Source organism: Phyllobates terribilis, unplaced genomic scaffold, assembly GCF_046119375.1.
Source record: "Phyllobates terribilis strain yellow unplaced genomic scaffold, ASM4611937v1 Scaffold_11__3_contigs__length_659146591, whole genome shotgun sequence".
NCBI lineage: Eukaryota > Metazoa > Chordata > Amphibia > Anura > Dendrobatidae > Phyllobates > Phyllobates terribilis.
Genome location: NW_027362771.1, coordinates 109,230,027 through 109,253,563, shown reverse-complemented (window position 1 = coordinate 109,253,563; position 23,537 = coordinate 109,230,027). Strand labels below are relative to the sequence as shown.

The 23,537-nt window shown below is 43.8% G+C and overlaps 1 protein-coding gene across 3 annotated transcripts in view; it reads right to left on the bottom strand.

Moving 5' to 3' along the window:
* Positions 1-23,537, bottom strand: part of NR1H4 (nuclear receptor subfamily 1 group H member 4) — a 231,042-nt gene that overhangs the window by 70,563 nt on the left and 136,942 nt on the right. For all 3 annotated transcript variants that reach the window (XM_073651456.1, XM_073651458.1, XM_073651457.1), the window contains one exon: positions 5,965-6,105. In XM_073651456.1, coding sequence (XP_073507557.1) covers positions 5,965-6,105 — 141 coding nt within the window. The remainder of the gene's footprint in view (positions 1-5,964; positions 6,106-23,537) is intronic.

The following is a 23,537-nucleotide window of genomic DNA, read 5'->3' as shown; positions in this document are numbered from 1 at the left end:
AATAAAACTCCACTCCCTGCTTTACACATTTATTAAAAAATAAAAAACAGTTATACTCACCTTTACGCCTAATCCATTGAAGCCAATGTCCCCTGTAAAACAACAAAGATAATAAACAACCATATCCTTCACCTGTCTGACGTGAAAATAATCCAGACTGTCCCACAATGTAATCCATTTGTGCAACATTTGTTTTTCAAAATGAACAGTGGCATGATGCGGCCGTTCATGCTGAAAATCAGGGAATAATGAGCTGCTGTGAGCAGTCCAATGACTTGCGGTGACCTCAATGAGATCACCGGTAGCACAGTCAGAAAATTTCTCACGGTGCTTGCGCTGAGCTCAATGAAGTCACCGCAGTTTACAGTGAGAAAATTCTCACAGTGCTAGCAGTGATCTCATTGAGGTCACCGCAAGTCATCTGCCTGCTCGTAGCAGCTCATTCTTCCCTGGTTTTCAGCATGAACGGTTGCATCATGCCACCATTCATTTTGACAACCAAATGTCGCACAGATGGATTACAGAGTGGGACAGTATAGATTATTTTCATGTTGAACAGATGAGGGATATGGCTGTTTATTATTTTGTTTTTTTTACAGGGGACATTGGCTTCAGTGGATTAGGCATTAAGGTGAGTATAACTGTGTTTTTTATTTTTTAATAAATGTGTAAGACAGAGAGTTAAGTTTTATTTCAAATAAAGTATTTTATTCTTGCTTTGTGTTTATTTCAAAACTTACTATGGGGTTAGTAATGGGGGCGTCTTGTAGACGCCTCTCCATTACTAAACTCTGGGCTTGATGTCAGCTTGCAATGCAAAGCTGACATTAACCCCACAAATATTACCCCCTTGCCATGGCAAGTGGGAAGAGCCGAGCAAAGCGTCAGAATTGGAGCATCTAATAGATGCGCCTTTTCTGGGGCCCTCTGCGGGCTGCTATTTTTAGGCTGGGGAGGGCCAATATCCATGACCACTTACCAGTCTGAGAATACCAGCCCCAAGCGGTCTGCTTTAGCTTGGCTGGTTGTCAAAAATGGGGGTACCCTATGCTGTTTTTTTTAATTATTTAAAAAAAAATGGCGTGTTGACTCTTCTTTTATTGATAACCTGCCATGATAAAGCTGACAGCTGTCGGTTTTGCCTGTGCTGGTTATCAAAAATAGAAGAAACCACACGTCATTTTTTATTATTATTTATTTATTTAAAACTCAGGAGCTGGCTGATGAATACTCTCATCAGTGGCGCCTGCTCTTGCTGCTATCAGCAACAGCAGGCATATGCTGATGAGAGTGGTACTCTCATCAGCCGACGCCTATTAGGGCTGCTGGCTCACACACTGTTATCTGACAGCATGGGAACCGCAGCTCTCTGACCTCCGATCAGAGCCGCCGGTGTTTCTCGCACTGTCACAGAGATGACAGCGTGGGAAACATCCGATGTTCGGGCTGCCGAACCCGAACAGTGACATGGACTTTCTGGATAAATCAGTGTTTGGAGTCCGTGCCCAAGAGCTAAGTTTTCAGTATGGACCCCGAACTTTACTGTTCGGGCTCACCCATCACTATTTGAGTGCTCCAACATTAAGAACCCCCGTAGGGATGTGAGCATCTGTCTTAAAGGGGTTATCTGAGACTTTTATTATTTTTGCATATGGAGCTAAGAATGAACCTATTCTGCACAGCACTGACCTCAGCCAGCTTAGAGTGGTCATTAAACACTTATGCCAGCTATTCTGTGGCTTCCACTGATGTCACGTCGACAGAACAGCATCTACTCTTCCCTCTGCTTTGTTAACAGGGCATTTCTGCCAAAGTCATGCTGGTTGACAGCTGGCTCTCCACTACCTAACTGCGGGGAACAGGCTGTCAATCAGCATGAAGTCTGCAGTAATGCTCCATCGATAAAGCAGACTGGAAAAGGAAGAGCTGCTCTATATTCGAGAGGTTAAGTGAAGCAGGGAATTGCTGGCTGAGCCAGCAGAGATCATCCCAATGCAAAGCAGGCAGGTATTTATCTGCTACCTAGTTATTAGTGCTTAGCCCAATACACAAAAATAGTAAGTCCTGAAAATCACTTTGACACCCAAAGGTGATCATTTGTTGATCTTAATGAATGCAGAGGATACTGGTAATTTCTGTTCCCCACAAGTGTGAAAATACTGATGGCTCCTCCACTTGCAGTTGTACTAGATTCAAGTTCACTTTGCATGGCTAAGGCCGTAATGATGCAGATGAATGCTGTAGCAATACTTATAGTCAGGAGTGGGCCAATCTGTATGGATCGTATCAGTGCTACTGCTTTCTATGTTACTAGCTAAGTGATTTGAATGGAATCACAAATAAAGATTTTGAAGAATGCACTCTATAACCAATGTACACACATGCTCCTGCCTATGCAACAATATCACTTAAAGTTGCCATTGCATTTGTCACCCCACCAGAGATAGAGTTAGACCCTAATGGTCAAAACTGTGAAGTAGATGAGCATGTGATGGAAATACATAACTGTATTGATTCAAGTGCCCATTATTCTAAAGTCCCCAAAATGAATGCAAATTATTAGAAAAAGAGAGATTGCCCAAAAGAGCTCCAGAGAGACCCAGTCGCATGGAATCACATATCATCACCTATCATTATCTACATCGGTCCTTGGGCTATTCAGTCAATCACCTGCATTACATGGACACCACCATGATTACAGGATTTCAGTGGACACTATAGGGCCAATTCATCAGTTTGCACCAGAAATCAGACATAATACTGTTTGAAACGTCACAAAAAAATTGTGAAATATGTAGTTTTGCAAACATTTTTTTTACTTTTTTTGTGTTTGCACCAGCTTAGCCAACATTTTGAAAAGTGGGCAAAACTTAGAACCAGGCTGCGGGTCCGATTGCAGCCTTCAAATTCATTATAATTTATGCCATAAAAGTGGCATAAATTACAACCAAGATGTACTTCAGTCCATGACTCGAGCACATTTCTAATGCGGATGCAGGGCATATGAGAAATACCTAGAGTAACGGAAAGGAATCCAGATTCACGGAAATAAAATCTTCATCTTTATTGAAAGATTATAATAATAATTTTACATCCAAATGATAATCCATCTTTGGAAACATTAACGTGTTTATGGTGCACCTTTACTCATGGTGTTTTAGTAATGTTAAGAGTGTGCTTAAATACTTTGCCGTTCCAGTGATCACACCGGTAGGATAATTAAAACATACAGTCAAGGCCGAAAGTGTTAACACCCTTGAAACTGTTTCAGAAAATGAAGTATTTCTCCCAGAAAATTATTATAATTACACGTTTTGTTATGCACAAACCATCAACAAGATTCTTACACCTCTCAACTGGAATTTTAGACCAATCTTTTGCAAACTGCTCCAGGTCTCTCATATTTGAAGGGTGCCTTCTCCCAACAGCAATTTTAAGATCTATCCACAGGTGTTCAATGGGATTTAGATCTCGACTCTGATGCTAACCACTTCAGAACTCTCCAGCACTTTGTTTGCAACCATTCATCCATTTCTGGGTGGTTCTTGAAGTATGTTTGGGGTCATTGTCCTGCTGGAAGACCCAAGACCTAGGACGCAAACCCAGCTTTCTGACACTGGGCACTACATTGCGAGACAAAATCCTTGGATAATCTTCAGATTTCATGATGCACACAGTAAAGGCACTCAGTGCCACAGGCAGCAAAACAACCCCAAAACATCTTTGAACCTCCACCATATTTGACTGTAGGTACTGTGTTCTTTTCTTTGTAGGCCTCATTCCATTTTTGGTAAACAGTAGATGATGTGCTTTACCAAAAAGCTCTATCTTGGTCTCATCTGTCTATAAGACGTCTTCCCAGATGGATTTTGGATTACTTAAGTACATTTTGGAAAACTGCAGTCTAGCTATTTTATGTCTCTGTGTCAGCAGTGGGGTCCTCCTGGGTCTCCTGCCATAGCGTTTATTTTCATTCAAATGTTGACAGACAGTTTGCGCTGACACTGATGCACCCTGAGTCTGCAGAACAGCTTGAATGTCTACGGAACTTGATTGGGGCTGCTTATCCACCATCCAGACTATCCTGCATTGCAACCTTTTATCAGTTTTTTTCTGCCTTCCACGTTCAGGGAGATTAGCTACTGTGCCATGGGTTGTAAACTTCTTGATTATGTTGCACACCGTGAACAAAGGAACATCAAGATCTCTGGAAATGGACTTGTAACTTTAAGATTGTTGATATTTTAACAATTTTGGTTTTCATGTCCTCAGACAGCTCTGCTCTTTCTGTTCTCCATGCTTAGTGTGACACACAGAGACAATTAATGCAAAGATTGAGTCAACTTCTTCCCTTTTTATCTGGTTTCAGGTGTTATTTTCATATTGCTCACCCCTATTACTTGCCACAGGTGAGCTTGAACGAGCTTCACATGCTTGAAAGAAAGTTGTTCACCCACAATTTTGGAAAGGTACCAACAATTTTGTCCTGACCATTTCTGTGTTTTTTGTGTCAAATTATGTTTAATTTTCCTTTTTTCTCAGTTTTTTTGTGTTGTTCCAATACACACAAAGGAAACCAATGTAAAAAAACATGTGTAATTTCAATAATTTTCTGGGAGAAATACTTCATCTCCTGGAACAATTTCAAGCGTGCCAACACTTTCGGCCATGACTGTATGAGAAAGATTATTTAGAAAAGGGTTGTTTGGATTGCGGTTTTCCAAAAGGGGCAAAATGCCTAACTTAATACAAGAGTTGCTTTGGTACTTAACCTGCTCAAAGATAATTTGTTATATTACTGATTACATCTCTTTTATTTTATATTGTTATTCATTCACTTTGGTAAATGTAACAATTGTTCATTTTAATTCTTGGTGCACAACCATCAATAGTATACATTAAATACATATTTATGCCATAGCTATACAATTTCAGATTGTGTGACTGTTATTAAAATATGTTATATTAAATATTTTACCTATAATACAAGTATTATTTAAGATTTATTTCCATATACATATATACAGACGAATACACATATTTATATATTATACATATCTGATAAATGCTTTACTAAAATTGTTTGATTATAGTTTTTGTGGGCACAAAATTATTGTTTTTTTGAATTATTTGTTGAAGACTGTTATGTCCATTATTTCATTGTTGCCAGGTAACTGCAATGTATTATGTCTATTTCTTCCATTCTAATAATAAATGTAAGTTATGTAATAAATGTAAGTTATTAGCGTTATTCCAACCTATGGTATATACTGTACGTCAGGTCAATTGATCCTGTTGGAAAACCTCAATCCAAATAACTCTTTTCCAAATGATCTTTCTCATATATTTTAATTATCTTACTGGTGTGCTCACCAGAACGGCAAAGTATTTAAGTGAACTCTTAACATTACTAATACACCATGAGTAAGGGTGTCTTATGCATTTGTGTTTCTATAGATGGATTATAATTTGGATGCAAAAATATTTTTATAATCTTCACGATGAAGATTTTATATCCATGAAGCTGGATTCCTTTCCATTACTCTCCGGCTAACTTCCGTCCGTCTTCGGCAGGGACATTATTCCATGCTCCGGACCAAATTAGGCTACTATGGTGGGCTGGCTTTCTTCTTCTCCTATATGAGACATACGCCAAATTCATTAAGAGGCAGATGCTTCTTAATGAATATGGTGCACCTTACTCCAGCGCACCCTGACGTACAAAATGTCAGTCTGGATTAATAGGCCCAATGTGTAATCCTAATGTTGTGTCTACACAGCAACTTTGACTAAATTTTACTATTTCACTACAAAATCACTTAGGATATGTACAATCAAGATATCAATTACTAATGAGTTTGGACACGTATTGGTAATCTATATTATGTAACAGATAAATGAATGACAATGATAACAAAGGAGAATAGAACGAATAACAAGCAGGAGGTTTACCAAGTTACTTACATTCAGCAAGCATGCCCTTTTCTTTACATTTCCGCAGCCGACATTCCTGGCATTTCCTCCTCATGTACATATCCATTTCACAGTTGCCTCCATTTTTACACTTGTAAACAGCATTTTTAGTAATACTTCTTCTGAAAAACCCTGCAGATTCAAAGCAGAATAGGTGAATTGAATTCTGATTTCTGTGAAAACAAGTTGTTAGATTTCTAAAACTTTCAGAACTTCTGCATATATTTGACCTAACTTGTTCAAAGAGCTTCATAGACCCAATACAGGTAAACCTAGTAAATTAAATATAACAAAAGGTTTAGATCAAAATCATCTAACATGTTGTGTATGTGTTAGAAAAGTATGTGAACCATAGGAATAATCAACCAAGGTGATGAAAGTACAGAAATTAATCTGACCATGTACTTTGTTGTTATTGTGGAGTTTGTCAGGGATCACCAAACAGGGATGACACCAGGAAGATCACGCAATATCTTACCGTGCCATCAGGCTGTCAGCATTTTTTCCGGAATCGCGAGCACGAGATCAAGACTACTCGCTACATGGATATAGGCAAGCGACCAGTGAGAGTATGGCATCACACCTCTGGATTCCAAAGCCTGGAATCTGTGTTTACTCCCTCCGTACTGTCACTGTCAGCTTCACGATAGCCCAATTATTATTATTCTCTGCCACCATTTAGCAGCATAAACCATTGCAAAGCTGGCCTCCAGGTACTGAACACCTCCTGATTAGTGTTGAGCGATACCTTCCGATATCAGGAAATATCGTATTGGATTGGATCGGGCCGATACCCAAAAAGTATCGGATATCGCCGATTCCGATACCGGAAACCAATGCAAGTCAATGGGACACAAATATCGGAATGAAAATAAACCCTTTCTTTCCTTGTAGGTTAATTCTACATGAAGGAAAACAACTAAGAATAATGTAGAATGACATGAAAAGCCGGCAATTCATCAGCGGCATACACCGGTACCCGACAATTTACAACAGAAAGAATAGAGCTTCACACATAGATTAGATAGATAGAAACATGTCAGTCACATATATATGAAGTACAGTGACAGTGTTGCTTACTGTACTTGTCATTTAGTGTAAAGGATTTATTAAAAAAAATATTAGTGTTTTCGTGCACCGTCTCTTTAAAAAAGCCGGCCGGCAATTCAGCAGCGGTACCCGACAATTTATAACAGACAGAATAGAGCTTCACACATAGATTAGATAGATAGAAACATGTCAGCCACATATATAAGAAGTACAGTGACAGTGTTGCTTACTGTACTTGTCATTTAGTGTAAAGGATTTATTTAAAAAAATAATAGTGTTTTCATGCACCGTCTCTTTAAGAAAGCCGGCCGGCAATTCAGCATCTGTACCCGACAATTTAGAATAGAAAGAATAGAGAATCACACATAGATTAGATAGATAGAAACATGTCAGTCACATATATATGAAGTACAGTGACAGTGTTGCTTACTGTACTTGTCATTTAGTGTAAAGGATTTATTAAAAAAAATATTAGTGTTTTCGTGCACCGTCTCTTTAAAAAAGCCGGCCGGCAATTCAGCAGCGGTACCCGACAATTTATAACAGACAGAATAGAGCTTCACACATAGATTAGATAGATAGAAACATGTCAGTCACATATATATGAAGTACTGTGACAGTGTTGCTTACTGTACTTGTCATTTAGTGTAAAGGATTTATTTAAAAAAATAATAGTGTTTTCATGCACCGTCTCTTTAAGAAAGCCGGCCGGCAATTCAGCATCTGTACCCGACAATTTAGAATAGAAAGAATAGAGAATCACACATAGATTAGATAGATAGAAACATGTCAGTCACATATATATGAAGTACAGTGACAGTGTTGATTACTGTACTTGTCATTTAGTGTTAAAATAAAGGATTTATTTAAAAAAAAATTGGCGTGGGGTTCCCCTTAATTTTAGGCTCTAGCGGAGGTTAAGCAGACAGCTGGGGCAAATGTTTGAAGCCTGGGAAGGGGGTAATACCCACGGAGCTTCCCAGGCTACTAATATCAGCCCCCAGCTGAATACCTAGCCTTTACTAGCTATTAAAATGGGGGAACCCCCCAAAAAAAATAACGTGGGGTCCCCCCTAATTTAATAGCTAGCACAGGCTAGGCAGACAGCTGGGGGCTGATATTAATAGCCCAGGAAGGGTGCCATGAATATTGGCCCCCTCCCAGGCTAGAAACACCAGCCGTCAGCCGCCCCAGAAATGGCGCATCCATAGGATGCGCCAACTCTGGCACTTAGCCTCGCTCTTCCACGCTGCCCTGGTGCGGTGGCAGGGGGTAATAGGGTTGGGGTTGATGTCAGCTTATAATGCCAGCTGACATCAAGCCCAGGTTAGTAATGGAGAGGCGTCTATAAGACACCCCCATTACTAACCCCATAGTCAAAGTTAAAAGAAAACACAAACACCCAGAATAAAGTCCTTTAATTGAAATAAAGACACAATTCTTTATTGTTCTAAATTAAACCATACTTACCATTACGCCCATTCCAGCTGAAGCCAACGATCTCCTGCAATAAAAGTAAAATAATAAAGCAACCTCATCCTTACCTTTCCATGGTTCCCACGACAGCTTCAGCTCTGCTACATCGAGATGACAGGCTGGACCGCAGCAGAACGCTGCCATCCAGCCTGTCATCCCGCAGACACTGAGAAGCGCAGGCATGCTTGCGCTCCTCAGTGTCTCTCTGTGACGTCATCCAGATGAGCCGAGTTCATGTCCAATGAACTCAGCTCACCTCATGCACGTCACTGACAGCGTGGGAAAATTCTCCTGCACTCAGCGCTTCAGCGTGAGAATTCTCCCACGCTGTCAGTGACATACATGAGGTGAGGTCATGTCCAATGAACTCAGCTCACCTCATGCACGTCACTGACAGCGTGGGAAAATTCTCACGCTGAAGTGCTGAGTGCAGGAGAATTTTCCCACGCTGTCAGTGACGTACATGAGGTGAGCTGAGTTCATTGGACATGACCTCGGCTCATCTGGATGCCGTCACAGCCAGACACTGAGGAGTGGAAGTATGCCTGCGCTTCTCAGTGTCTGCGGGATGACAGGATGGATGGCAGCGTTCTGCTGCGGTCCAGCCTGTCATCTCGATGTAGCAGAGCTGAAGCTGTCGTGGGAGCCATGGAAAGGTAAGGATGATGTTGCTTTATTATTTTACTTTTATTGCAGGAGATCGTTGGCTTCAGCTGGAATGGGCGTGATGGTAAGTATGGTTTAATTTAGAACAATAAAGAATTGTGTGTTTATTTCAATTAAAGGACTTTTTTCTGGGTGTTGTGTTTTTTTAAATACTTTACTAGAAATTCATGGTGGTCATGTCTAATATTGGCGTGACCCCATGAATTTCGGGCTTAGGGCCAGCTGATAATGCCAAGCTGGCCTTAACCCCTTTATTACCCAGTGAGCCACCGCACCAGGGCCCTGGATGAGTTGGGTACAGCGCCAGAAGATGGCGCTTCTATGAACGCGCCATTTTCTGGGGCGGCTGCGGACTGCAATTTGCAGCGGGGGTGGCCCAGAAAGCTTGGGTCTCCCTGCGCTGCGGATTCCAGCCCCCAGCTGCCTAGTTGTATCTGGCTGGGCACAAAAATAGGGCGAAGCCCCACGCATTTTTTTTTTTAATTATTTCATGAAATTCATGGAATAATTAAGAAAAAAAGGGCTTCCCTATATTGTTGTGTCCAACCAGGTACAAATAGGCAGCTGGTGGTTGGGGGCAGCCCATTCCTGCCTGCTGTACGTGGCTGGACACAAATATAGTGCGAAGCCCCACGTCAATTTTTTTTTAATTATTTCATGAAATAATTTTTTTAAAAAAGGGCTTCCCTATATTGTTGTGTCCGGCCAGGTACAAATAGGCAGCTGGTGGTTGGGGGCAGCCTGTTCCTGCCTGCTGTATCTGGCTGGACACAAATATAGGGCGAAGTCCCACGTCAATTTTTTTTTAAATAAATCCTTTATTTTAACACTAAATGACATTTGAGGAGTTAATAAAGATGCAGTCCCTAAATTATTATTTATTTTTTAATTAATTTTTCCCAAAACTTTTGACGTGGGCTTCGCCATATTTTTGTATGCCAGCCAGGTACAGCATCCAGCTTCTATGAACGCGCCATTTTCCGGGGTGGCTGCGGACTGCAATTTTCAGCGGGGGGGGGGGGGCAGAAAGCTTGGGCCTCCCTGCGCTGCAGATTCCATCCCCCAGCTGCCTAGTTGTACCTGGCTGGACACAAAAATAGGGAGAAGCTTCACGTATTTTTTTTTTTTAATTATTTCATGAAATTCATGAAATAATTAAGAAAAAAAGGGCTTCCCTATATTGTTGTGTCCAACCAGGTACAAATAGGCAGCTGGTGGTTGGGGGCAGCCCGTTCCTGCCTGCTGTACCTGGCTGGACACAAATATAGTGCGAAGCCCCACGTCAATTTTTTTTAAATCATTTCAGGAAATTCATGAAATAATAAAAAAAAATTGATTTGGGGCTTCGCCCTATATTTGTGTCCAGTCAGGTACAGCAGGCAGGAACGGGCTGCCCCCAACCACCAGCTGCCTATTTGTACCTAGCCGGACACAACAATATAGGGAAGCCCTTTTTTTCTTAATTATTCCATGAATTTCATGAATTTAAAAAAAAAAAACGTGGAGCTTCGCCCTATTTTTGTGTCCAGCCAGGTACAACTAGGCAGCTGGGGGCTGGAATCTGCAGCGCAGGGAGGCCCAAGCTTTCTGGGCCCCACCCGCTGCAAATTGCAGTCCGCAGCCGCCCCGGAAAATGGCGCGTTCATAGAAGCGCCATCTTCTGGCGCTGTACCCAACTCATCCAGGGCCCTGGTGCGGTGGCTCACTGGGTAATAAAGGGGTTAAGGCCAGCTTGGCATTATCAGCTGGCCCTAAGCCCGAAATTCATGGGGTCACGCCAATATTAGACATGACCACCATGAATTTCTAGTAAAGTATTTAAAAAAAACACAAACACCCAGAAAAAAGTCCTTTAATTGAAATAAAGACACAATTCTTTATTGTTCTAAATTAAACCATACTTACCATCACGCCCATTCCAGCTGAAGCCAACGATCTCCTGCAATAAAAGAAAAATAATAAAGCAACCTCATCCTTACCTTTCCATGGCTCCCACGACAGCTTCAGCTCTGCTACATCGAGATGACAGGCTGGACCGCAGCAGAACGCTGCTATCCAGCCTGTCATCCCGCAGACACTGAGAAGCGCAGGCATACTTCCACTCCTCAGTGTCTGGCTGTGACGGCATCCAGATGAGCCGACAATGAACTCGGCTCACCTCATGTACGTCACTGACAGCGTGGGAGAATTCTCCTGCACTCAGCGCTTCAGCGTGAGAATTTTCCCACGCTGTCAGTGACGTGCATGAGGTGAGGTCATGTCCAATGAACTCGGCGCACCTCATGCACGTCACTGACAGCGTGGGAAAATTCTCACGCTGAAGCGCTGAGTGCAGGAGAATTTTCCCACGCTGTCAGTGACGTGCATGAGGTGAGCTGAGTTCATTGGACATGACCTCGGCTCATCTGGATGCCGTCACAGCGAGACACTGAGGAGCGCAAGCATGCCTGCGCTTCTCAGTGTCTGCGGGATGACAGGCTGGATGGCAGCGTTCTGCTGCGGTCCAGCCTGTCATCTCGATGTAGCAGAGCTGAAGCTGTCCTGGGAACCATGGAAAGGTAAGGATGAGGTTGCTTTATTATTTTACTTTTATTGCAGGAGATCGTTGGCTTCAGCTGGAATGGGCGTGACTGTAAGTATGGTTTAATTTAGAACAATAAAGAATTGTGTCTTTATTTCAATTAAAGGACTTTTTTCTGGGTGTTTGTGTTTTTTTTAAATACTTTACTAGAAATTCATGGTGGTCATGTCTAATATTGGCGTGACCCCATGAATTTCTGGCATAGGGCCAGCTGATAATGCCAAGCTGGCCTTAACCCCTTTATTACCCAGTGAGCCACCGCACCAGGGCCCTGGATGAGTTGGGTACAGCGCCAGAAGATGGCGCTTCTATGAACGCGCCATTTTCCGGGGCGGCTGCGGACTGCAATTTGCAGCGGGTGGGGCCCAGAAAGCTTGGGCCTCCCTGCGCTGCGGATTCCAGCCCCCAGCTGCCTTGTTGTACCTGGCTGGACACAAAAATAGGGCGAAGCCCCACGTATTTTTTTTTTTAATTATTTCATGAAATTCATGGAATAATTAAGAAAAAAAGGGCTTCCCTATATTGTTGTGTCCGGCTAGGTACAAATAGGCAGCTGGTGGTTGGGGGCAGCCCGTTCCTGCCTGCTGTACCTGACTGGACACAAATATAGGGCGAAGCCCCACATAATTTTTTTTTAATTATTTCATGAATTTCCTGAAATAATTAAAAAAAAATTGACGTGGGGCTTTGCACTATATTTGGGTCCAGCCAGGTACAGCAGGCAGGAACGGGCTGCCCCCAACCACCAGCTGCCTATTTGTACCTGGTTGGACACAACAATATAGGGAAGCCCTTTTTTTCTTAATTATTCCATGAATTTCATGAAATAATTAAAAAAAAAAAAACGTGGAGCTTCTCCCTATTTTTGTGTCCAGCCAGGTACAACTAGGCAGCTGGGGGATGGAATCTGCAGCGCAGGGAGGCCCAAGCTTTCTGCCCCCCGCTAAAAATTGCAGTCCGCAGCCGCCCCGGAAAATGGCGCGTTCATAGAAGCTGGATGCTGTACCTGGCTGGCATACAAAAATATGGCGAAGCCCACGTCAAAAGTTTTGGGAAAAATTAATTAAAAAATAAATAATAATTTAGGGACTGCATCTTTATTAACTCCTCAAATGTCATTTAGTGTTAAAATAATGGATTTATTTAAAAAAAAAATGGCGTGGGATCCCCCATAATTTTAGTCTCTAGCGGAGGTTAAGCAGACGGCTGGGGCAGATGTTTGAAGCCTGGGAAGGGGGTAAAACCCACGGAGCTTCCCAGGCTACTAATATCAGCCCCCAGCTGAATACCTAGCCTTTACTAGCTATTAAAATGGGGGACCCCCCCAAAAAAAATGACGTGGGGTCCCCCCTATTTTAATAGCTAGCAAAGGCTAGGCAGACAGCTGGGGGCTGATATTAATAGCCCAGGAAGGGTGCCATGAATATTGGCCCCCTCCCAGGCTAGAAACACCAGCCGTCAGCCGCCCCAGAAATGGTGCATCCATAGGATGCGCCAACTCTGGCACTTAGCCTCGCTCTTCCACGCTGCCCTGGTGCGGTGGCAGGGGGTAATAGTGGTGGGGTTCATGTCAGCGCCAGCTGCCATGAAGCCCAGGTTAGTAATGATGGGCGTCTATAAGACACCCCCATTACTAACCTACAAAGTGTTAAAAAGAAAAAACACACTACACCCAGAAAAAAATAATTTATTTGAAATAAAACACACAATTTTATTTAATTCTTAGTTTACTAAAAATAATAGTTACCTGTTCACGTTCCTGCGCTGATCTCCCATGCACAGCTGTCACATCTGGAGATGGTGACAGCTGTGCATGGCTGCTGTAAGCTCACGCTGCCGGGAACACGTCCGCTCCCGGCAGTGGGAGCCACTGACTGAGGTCACCGGAGTGCATTCAGGCAGCGCAGCTCCGGAGACCTCCTTTACGGCACTGCTGTACCGTGGGAATTTCTCACGATACAGCAGGGCCGTAAAGGAGCTAACCGGAGCAGCGCTGCCTGAACTCCGGTGAACCCTTACGGCCCCGTCATTCTAGCGGCGGCAGCGGTTCAGAGCGGTCACATTCTATGTGGCTGCTCTGAACTGGAGATCTTCGTGGGACACTCGTGGACTGCTACGGAGGGGTAAGGATAAGGTTGTGGTTTATTATTTTATATTTTATTACAGGAGATCGATGGCTTCGGGGAATTAGGTGTCTTGGTGAGTATAGGTGTAGTTTTTTATTTTTTACTTTATTTTAGGTGGCGATCGGCGGGGACAGGTAATGTATGAACTAATTTCTTTTAGGTAACCACTGGCCACCAATGACATGTATTTAAAATTTATTGGGGACACAGTAGGGCAATTTAAATAGCAGGATCAGTCTGATGGGAACTACTGCTCCCATCGAGCTGATCCTGCTGGCAGGAGTGGACGGGGGACAGACATAGGCCGATGGGAGTAGCAGTGTCACATCGGCCTATGTCTGCCTGCACGCACACACCCGCACACACACCGCACACACCCGCACACATCGCACAGACACCGCGCACACCCGCACAAACATCGCGCACACACCCCGCACACACACCCCGCACACACACTAATCATGACGGGCTGATCGTCTGGGAGGTGAGGCTGACCTGTGCGGCCGTGGGAAAGTTCATGTGAGTTCATGCAGTCAAGCATGAACTCACATGAACCCTCTGAGGGCACCGCGGCTAATTCAAATGAACAGCTGATCGGCATCAGCTGATACCTCAGCTGTTCATTTGAAATAACCGGCGGGAAAGCGCAGCACAGAACGGGAAAGCCGGCGGTGAAGTCTTTTCACTGCCGGCTTCCCCGCCCGGGTCCTTCACTCCCCGCTCCTTGGAGCTGCGCTCCCCGCCCGGTCCTAACTTACGATCGGGATGGGAGGTGGCGAGGGGAGCGGAGGATCGGGGTGGGAGGCTGCGGGGAAGCAGTATGGGGCTGTGTGATTGTTTAAAAGCCGGCGGCTTTATACCGCCCGCCGGCTTTTAAACAATCAGGAGAATTCTCCCCCGCTGGGATGGCATTCTGATGACAGGCTGGATCGCGCTGCCATCCAACTTGTCATCCTTCACAGACACTGCAGAGCGCAGGCATTATGGGAACTTCCGATTCCGGTATCCGATATTGTAAAAGTATCGGAATTAAGTATCGGAATTCCGATACCGCGAATATCGGCCGATACCCGATATTACAGTATCGGAATGCTCAACACTACTCCTGATCCAAAAGGCTGGCTTTTTATAGCCCAAAACCACGCCCTGGAAAGGTGATAGGGTGGATGACTCCCTCCCAGAACTTAGTCATCCACCTGTAAAGCATGCCCTTATAAACGTGACTATCAACCCTCTCTGCACCTACCGTGCAGGAGAAACTTCCATGTTTCACATCACTGACGCTAACCGTCTGTGACACATATCACCCCTCCAGTATTCTGCCAGTGACTCTGTCACAATATATATATATATATATATATATATATATATATATATATATACAGGGTAGTCCAAAAGCAGGTGGACAGAAAGTGTAATAAGGTTATGAAGGGGGAGATTTATCAAACATGGTGTAAAGTAAACTGGCTCAGTTGCCCTTAGCAACCAATCAGATTCCACTTTTCATTCCTCACAGACTCTTTGGAAAATGAAAGCTGGAATCTGATTGGTTGCTAAGGGCAACTGAGCCAGTTTCACAGATCTAGTTTTCACAGATAGATCTCCCCCAAATCTGTTTTCTTTTCAGATAATTCATATAACACGTAATGGCAAATAATTTAAATACAGATCGAAGAAAATGGATTTTAACAGAGTATTGGAAATCTCAAAATGCTGAAACCGTTAGAGCAAATTGGGTTGAAACATTTGGTACTCAAGCCCCAAAGAGACAAACCATTTATCGCAATCGTGACAAATTCAATGCCACTGGCTCAATCCTTAATGCTCCAAAAACTGGTCGACCCAAAACAGTCTGTACAGAAGATAATAAACAACTTGTTGCTGAAATATTTGTTCAGAGTCTAAAAAAGTCCACCAGAAGAGCCTCTTTGGAATTGGGAATTTCACGAGCTTCTATCATGCAAATCCTGAAATCTATTGGGTGGAAAGCTTATCGTCCACGTCTAATTCATGGTTTATTGGAGGATGATCCAGACAGGCGGCTGCAATTTAGTGAGATTATGCTTAACGCAACTGAAGAAAATCGAGTAATTTTAGATAACATTATGTGGAGTGATGAAGCTTCTTTCAAATTATCCGGACATATTAACAGACATAATTGTATTTACTGGTATAATGAGAACATGCATTTAACATTAGAGCAACAACTAAATGAGCCTGATGTCAATGTTTGGGGTGGTATTTCAAGTTTTGGTGTTTAAGGACCAATATTTTTTGATGGAACAGTCACAGGAGATAAGTATCTTGAAATTCTAGTGAATCAAGTTGTTCCCCAGTTACAGCAACAGCCTAATTCAAATGACCTTTATTTCCAACAAGATGGGGCCCCTCCACATTATTCAAGAGTAGTCCGCGAGTATCTTGGTGAAACATTTCCTAATAAATGGATTGGCCAAAGAGGCCCACTTGATTGGCCAGCACGTTCACCAGACTTGATCCCAATGGATTTTTTCTTTTGGGGAGTACTCAAGGACAAAGTTTATAGTCGAAAACCAAAAAGTGTCAGTGATTTGAAACATTACATAAGAGATGCATTTCAAGAAATTAATACCCAAACAGACTTTTGTCGAAGCGTAAGAGGCAGACTTCAAAGCTGTGCAAATTGTAATGGAAAACAGTTTGAGCACCTGCGTTGATAAAATTTAAGGGCTTTTGTATTATTGTTCAGAATAAAATTTAATTGTCAATGTTATGCTTGTGTTAGTAAATATAATTTTATATATAAATCAAAATAAATATTATTATTTTCTGCCCACCTACTTTTGGACCACCCTGTATATACAGTACAGACCAAAAGTTTGGACACACCTTCTCATTTAAAGAATTTTCTGTATTTTCATGACTTTGAAAATTGTACATTCACACTGAAGGCACCAAAACTATGAATTAGCACATGTGGAATTCTATTCTTAACAAAAAAGTGTGAAACAACTGAAAATATGTCTTATATTCTAGGTTCTTCAAAGTAGCCACCTTTTGCTTTGATGACTGCTTTGCACACTCTTGGCATTCTCTTGATGAGCTTCAAGAGGTAGTCACTGGAAATGATTTTCACTTCACAGGTGTGCCCTGTCAGGTTTAATAAGTGGGATTTCTTGCCTTATAAATGGGGTTGGGACCATCAGTTGTGTTGTGCAGAAGTCTGGTGGATACACAGCTGATAGTCCTACTGAATAGACTGTTAGAATTTGTATTATGGCAAGAAAAAATCAGCTAAGTAAAGAAAAACGAGTGGCCATCATTACTTTAAGAAATGAAGGTCAGTCAGTCCGAAAAATTGGGAAAACTTTGAAAGTGTCTCCAAGTGCAGTTGCAAAAACCATCAAGCGCTACAAAGAAACTGGCTCACATGAGGACCGCCCCAGGAAAGGAAGACCAAGAGTCACTTCTGCTTCTGAGGATAAGTTAACAGCAGCTCGGATTAGAGACCAGGTCAATGCCACACAGAGTTCTATCAGCAGACACATCTCTTCAACAACTGTTAAGAGGAGACTTTGTGCAGCAGGCCTTCATGGTAAAATAGCTGCTAGGAAACCACTGCTAAGGACAGGCAACATGCAGAAGAGACTTGTTTGGGCTAAAGAACACAAGGAATGGACATTAGACAAGTGGAAATCTGTGCTTTGGTCTGATGAGTCCAAATTTGAGATCTTTGGTTCCAACCACCGTGTCTTTGTGCGACTCAGAAAAGGTGAACGGATGAACTCTACATGCCTGGTTCCCACCGTAAAGCATGGAGGAGGAGGTGTGATGGTGTGGAGGTGCTTTGCTGGTGACACTGTTGGGGATTTATTCAAAATTGAAGGCATACTGAACCAGCATGGCTACCACAGCATCTTGCAGCGGCATGCTATTCCATCCGGTTTGCGTTTAGTTGGACCATCATTTATTTTTCAACAGGACAATGACCCCAAACACAACTCCAGGCTGTTTAAGGGCTATTTGACCAAGATAGAGAGTGATGGGGTGCTACGCCATATTACCTGGCCTCCACAGTCACCAGACCTTAACCCAATCGAGATGGTTTGAGGTGAGCTGGACCGCAGAGTGAAGGCAAAAGGGCCAACAAGTGCTAAGCATCTCTGGGAACTCCTTCAAGATTGTTTGAAGACCATTTCCGGTGACTACCTCTTGAAGCTCATCAAGAGAATGCCAAGAGTGTGCAAAGCAGTCATCAAAGCAAAAGGTGGCTACTTTGAAGAACATAGAATATAAGACATATTTTCAGCTGTTTCACACTTTTTTGTTAAGTATATAATTCCACATGTGTTAATTCACAATTTTGATGCCTTCAGTGTGAATGTACAATTTTCAAAGTCATGAAAATACAGAAAAATCTTTAAATGAGAAGGTGTGTCCAAACTTAACAAAAAAGTGTGAAACAGCTGAAAATATGTCTTATATTCTAGGTTCTTCAAAGTAGCCACCTTTTGCTTTTATGACTGCTTTGCACACTCTTGGCATTCTCTTGATGAGCTTCAAGAGGTAGTCACTGGAAATGATTTTCACTTCACAGGTGTGCCCTGTCAGGTTTAATAAGTGGGATTTCTTGCCTTATAAATGGGGTTGGGACCATCAGTTGTGTTGTGCAGAAGTCTGGTGGATACACAGCTGATAGTCCTACTGAATAGACTGTTAGAATTTGTATTATGGCAAGAAAAAATCAGCTAAGTAAAGAAAAACGAGTGGCCATCATTACTTTAAGAAATGAAGGTCAGTCAGTCCGAAAAATTGGGAAAACTTTGAAAGTGTCTCCAAGTGCAGTTGCAAAAACCATCAAGCGCTACAAAGAAACTGGCTCACATGAGGACCGCCCCAGGAAAGGAAGACCAACAGTCACTTCTGCTTCTGAGGATAAGTTTATCCGAGTCACCAGCCTCAGAAATTGCAGGTTAACAGCAGCTCGGATTAGAGACCAGGTCAATGCCACACAGAGTTCTATCAGCAGACACATCTCTTCAACAACTGTTAAGAGGAGACTTTGTGCAGCAGGCCTTCATGGTAAAATAGCTGCTAGGAAACCACTGCTAAGGACAGGCAACATGCAGAAGAGACTTGTTTGGGCTAAAGAACACAAAGAATGGACATTAGACAAGTGGAAATCTGTGCTTTGGTCTGATGAGTCCAAATTTGAGATCTTTGGTTCCAACCACCGTGTCTTTGTGCGACTCAGAAAAGGTGAACGGATGAACTCTACATGCCTGGTTCCCACCGTAAAGCATGGAGGAGGAGGTGTGATGGTGTGGAGGTGCTTTGCTGGTGACACTGTTGGGGATTTATTCAAAATTGAAGGCATACTGAACCAGCATGGCTACCACAGCATCTTGCAGCGGCATGCTATTCCATCCGGTTTGCGTTTAGTTGGACCATCATTTATTTTTCAACAGGACAATGACCCCAAACACAACTCCAGGCTGTTTAAGGGCTATTTGACCAAGATAGAGAGTGATGGGGTGCTACGCCAGATTACCTGGCCTCCACAGTCACCAGACCTGAACCCAATCGAGATGGTTTGAGGTGAGCTGGACCGCAGAGTGAAGGCAAAAGGGCCAACAAGTGCTAAGCATCTCTGGGAACTCCTTCAAGATTGTTGGAAGACCATTTCCGGTGACTACCTCTTGAAGCTCATCAAGAGAATGCCAAGAGTGTGCAAAGCAGTCATCAAAGTAAAAGGTGGCTACTTTGAAGAACATAGAATATAAGACATATTTTCAGTTGTTTCACACTTTTTTGTTAAGTATATAATTCCACATGTGTTAATTCACAATTTTGATGCCTTCAGTGTGAATGTACAATTTTCAAAGTCATGAAAATACAGAAAAATCTTTAAATGAGAAGGTGTGTCCAAACTTAACAAAAAAGTGTGAAACAACTGAAAATATGTCTTATATTCTAGGTTCTTCAAAGTAGCCACCTTTTGCTTTTATGACTGCTTTGCACACTCTTGGCATTCTCTTGATGAGCTTCAAGAGGTAGTCACTGGAAATGATTTTCACTTCACAGGTGTGCCCTGTCAGGTTTAATAAGTGGGATTTCTTGCCTTATAAATGGGGTTGGGACCATCAGTTGTGTTGTGCAGAAGTCTGGTGGATACACAGCTGATAGTCCTACTGAATAGACTGTTAGAATTTGTATTATGGCAAGAAAAAATCAGCTAAGTAAAGAAAAACGAGTGGCCATCATTACTTTAAGAAATGAAGGTCAGTCAGTCCGAAAAATTGGGAAAACTTTGAAAGTGTCTCCAAGTGCAGTTGCAAAAACCATCAAGCGCTACAAAGAAACTGGCTCACATGAGGACCGCCCCAGGAAAGGAAGACCAAGAGTCACTTCTGCTTCTGAGGATAAGTTTATCCGAGTCACCAGCCTCAGAAATTGCAGGTTAACAGCAGCTCAGATCAGGGACCAGGTCAATGCCACACAGAGTTCTAGCAGCAGACACATCTCTTCAACAACTGTTAAGAGGAGACTTTGTGCAGCAGGCCTTCATGGTAAAATATCTGCTAGGAAACCACTGCTAAGGACAGGCAACAAGCAGAAGATACTTGTTTGGGCTAAAGAACACAAGGAATGGACATTAGACCAGTGGAAATATGTACTTTGGTCTGATGAGTCCAAATTTGAGATCTTTGGTTCCAACCACCGTGTCTTTGTGCGACGCAGAAAAGGTGAACGGATGGACTCTACATGCCTGGTTCCCACCGTGAAGCATGGAGGAGGAGGTGTGATGGTGCTTTGCTGGTGACACTGTTGGGGATTTATTCAAAATTGAAGGCATACTGAACCAGCATGGCTGCCACAGCATCTTGCAGCGGCATGCTATACCATACAGTTTGCGTTTAGTTGGACCATCATTTATTTTTCAACAGGATAATGACCCCAAACACACCTCCAAGCTGTGTAAGGGCTATTTGACCAAGCGAGAGAGTGAGGGGGTGCTACGCCAGATGATCTGGCCTCCACAGTCACCAGACCTGAACCCAATCGAGATGGTTTGGGGTGAGCTGGACCGCAGAGTGAAGGCAAAAGGGCCAACAAGTGCTAAGCATCTCTGGGAACTCCTTCAAGATTTCCAGTGACTACCTCTTGAAACTCATCAAGAGAATGCCAAGAGTGTGCAAAGCAGTCATCAAAGCAAAAGGGGGCTACTTTGAAGAACCTAGAATATAAGACATATTTTCAGTTGTTTCACACTTTTTTGTTAAGTATATAATTCCACATGTGTTAATTCATAGTTTTGATGCCTTCAGTGTGAACGTACAATTTTCAAAGTCATGAAAATACAGAAAAATCTTTAAATGAGAAGGTGTGTCAAAACTTTTGGTCTGTACTGTATATATAATATATATGTATGTGTGTGTGTGTGTGTGTATATATGTGCGTATATCCACCTGGTATATATGTTCCCCATCCTGGGCCCATCCTGGGCCCATCCTGGTATATATGTTTCCCATTCTGGCATATATACAGTATATACCGTATGTTGCCCATTCTGTCGCTATTCTTTAATGCATAGAAAAAAAAAAGATTATATTCACCTCACCGTAACACTGCTTCCTCTTCTGAACCTGCTGACTTCAGCGTGCCGGTGACGGGAGCGCATGATGTCACTACCACGCACCCCCAGTCACGTGCATGCCGACATCAGCTGCTGGTCTCTGATTGGCTGGCAGTATGTATTGCAGCGAACGGACCTCACGGGTCCCCTGAGCCTCAATACATTTCAGCTAAATATGCATCCGAGGACGCACACCCAATTGAAGTTTGCACTGGCTTCAGCGAGCCCCACCACCCGCATGGACCCGGTCGCGACCTCTGCGACCGAGATTGTTACACCCCTGCTCACATGTACTCCATCCATCTAGTAATGAAGTAAACATATTTATATTTAACAATAAGGTCTCATTCAGATGTCTAAGAACATACTGTGATGCACAGACTAGTCTTGGGACTCCTGACCTGAACTTGAAAGCCTCCTAAGGCAGAGGTCCCCAACCGCCGGTCCGCGGACCAGGACCGGGCCGTTGGGGTTTTTCAGCCGGTCCGCGGGGAGAGGGGGCCCCTCCAGCCTCCAGCAGGGCCGCCATCAGGGCATGACTACCCTGACTCCAGTATGGGGCCCGGCCGGTAGGAGCCCCCTCGGAGCCCCCCTCTTGTGCGTCTCTCTCCTCATGGGGCCCCCGGCCGCATGCTAAGCGCCGGGTCCGGGACATCTTAGCGCTGCGCTGCTGCGGCAGCACCTTCATGATTCCCCTGACTTCCGGTCATGTGACGGCGCTGTCACATGGCCGGAAGTCAGGAGAACCTGGTGTCAGCGATTTGGACGAGCGCCAGGATTCTGCAGGGATCGCATGGGGGTAAGTATAACAAGTTTTATTTTTTTTTAAATACAATTAACTAGGAGTGGGGGGAATGGGAGATGCACATGGGGAGAGGGGAGAGATGAGAGATGCACATGGGGGAGGGGAGAGATGAGAGATCCACATGGGGGGAGGGGAGAGATGAGAGATGCACATGGGGGGAGGGGAGAGATGAGAGATGCACATGGGGGGAGGGGAGAGATGAGAGATGCACATGGGAGGGAGGGGAGAGATGAGAGATGCACGGGGGGGTGAGAGATGCACGGGGGGGTGAGAGATGCACGGGGGGGATGAGAGATGCATGGGGGGTGGATGAGAGATGCACGGGGGGGTGAGAGATGCACGGGGGGGATGAGAGATGCACGGGGGGTGGATGAGAGATGCACGGGGGGGTGAGAGATGCACGGGGGGGATGAGAGATGCACGGAGGGGATGAGAGATGCACGGAGGGGGATGAGAGATGCACGGAGGGGATGAGAGATGCACGGGGGGGATGAGAGATGCACGGGGGTGAGCTGCACATGGGGGGGTGAGAGATGCACATGGGGGGGTTATGTTTACATAACTTTGTTGCCTTATGAAGGGCGGGGGGGGGCCCCCAAAAATTTCTTGCACAGGGGCCCACTACAGTCTGTGTCCGCCCCTGGGATGAAGTAAATGCAGCTGAACAGCAGCTGTCAGGACAGCTGCCCTGTCCTGCTGCAGGGCGTGATGGGGCCTCAGTGATGCGGCTCCTGGCACAGCACATTATGTGGGGCTCCTGGCATAGCTCCTGGCGGGGACCTGGTCTACACTATATGATAAGTATGCACTAAACTCCAAATCCCTCCATTACCCCGCCCCCATATGACCAAAGCCCCGCCCACCCCACCCCCTCCTTGCTGGGCCATGGAAAAATGATCTTGCTTCAAGCCGGTCCCTGGTGCAAAAAAGGTTGGAGACCACTGTCCTAAGGCATACATGTGGCTGTCGAGCTCTGGTCTGGAGACCCGTGGCCAGTCTGTCCATCATAGTACGTACACAGACAGTGTTGCATCTATATCTCAAATGAGGCCTAACAAAACAAAATTCAGAATCAAGAACAATAACTATTCAGACCAGTATAGCAGAATTTAGAAATTTAAAAATCAGAAACAAAGATTTTCTTAAACATAAGTGTCCGGAGTAGTGACATCTTCTCTTTATTAAATACAGAGACAAGACGATAAGGGAGATACTAAAGGAACTCAGGGAAACATAAAAACTTAT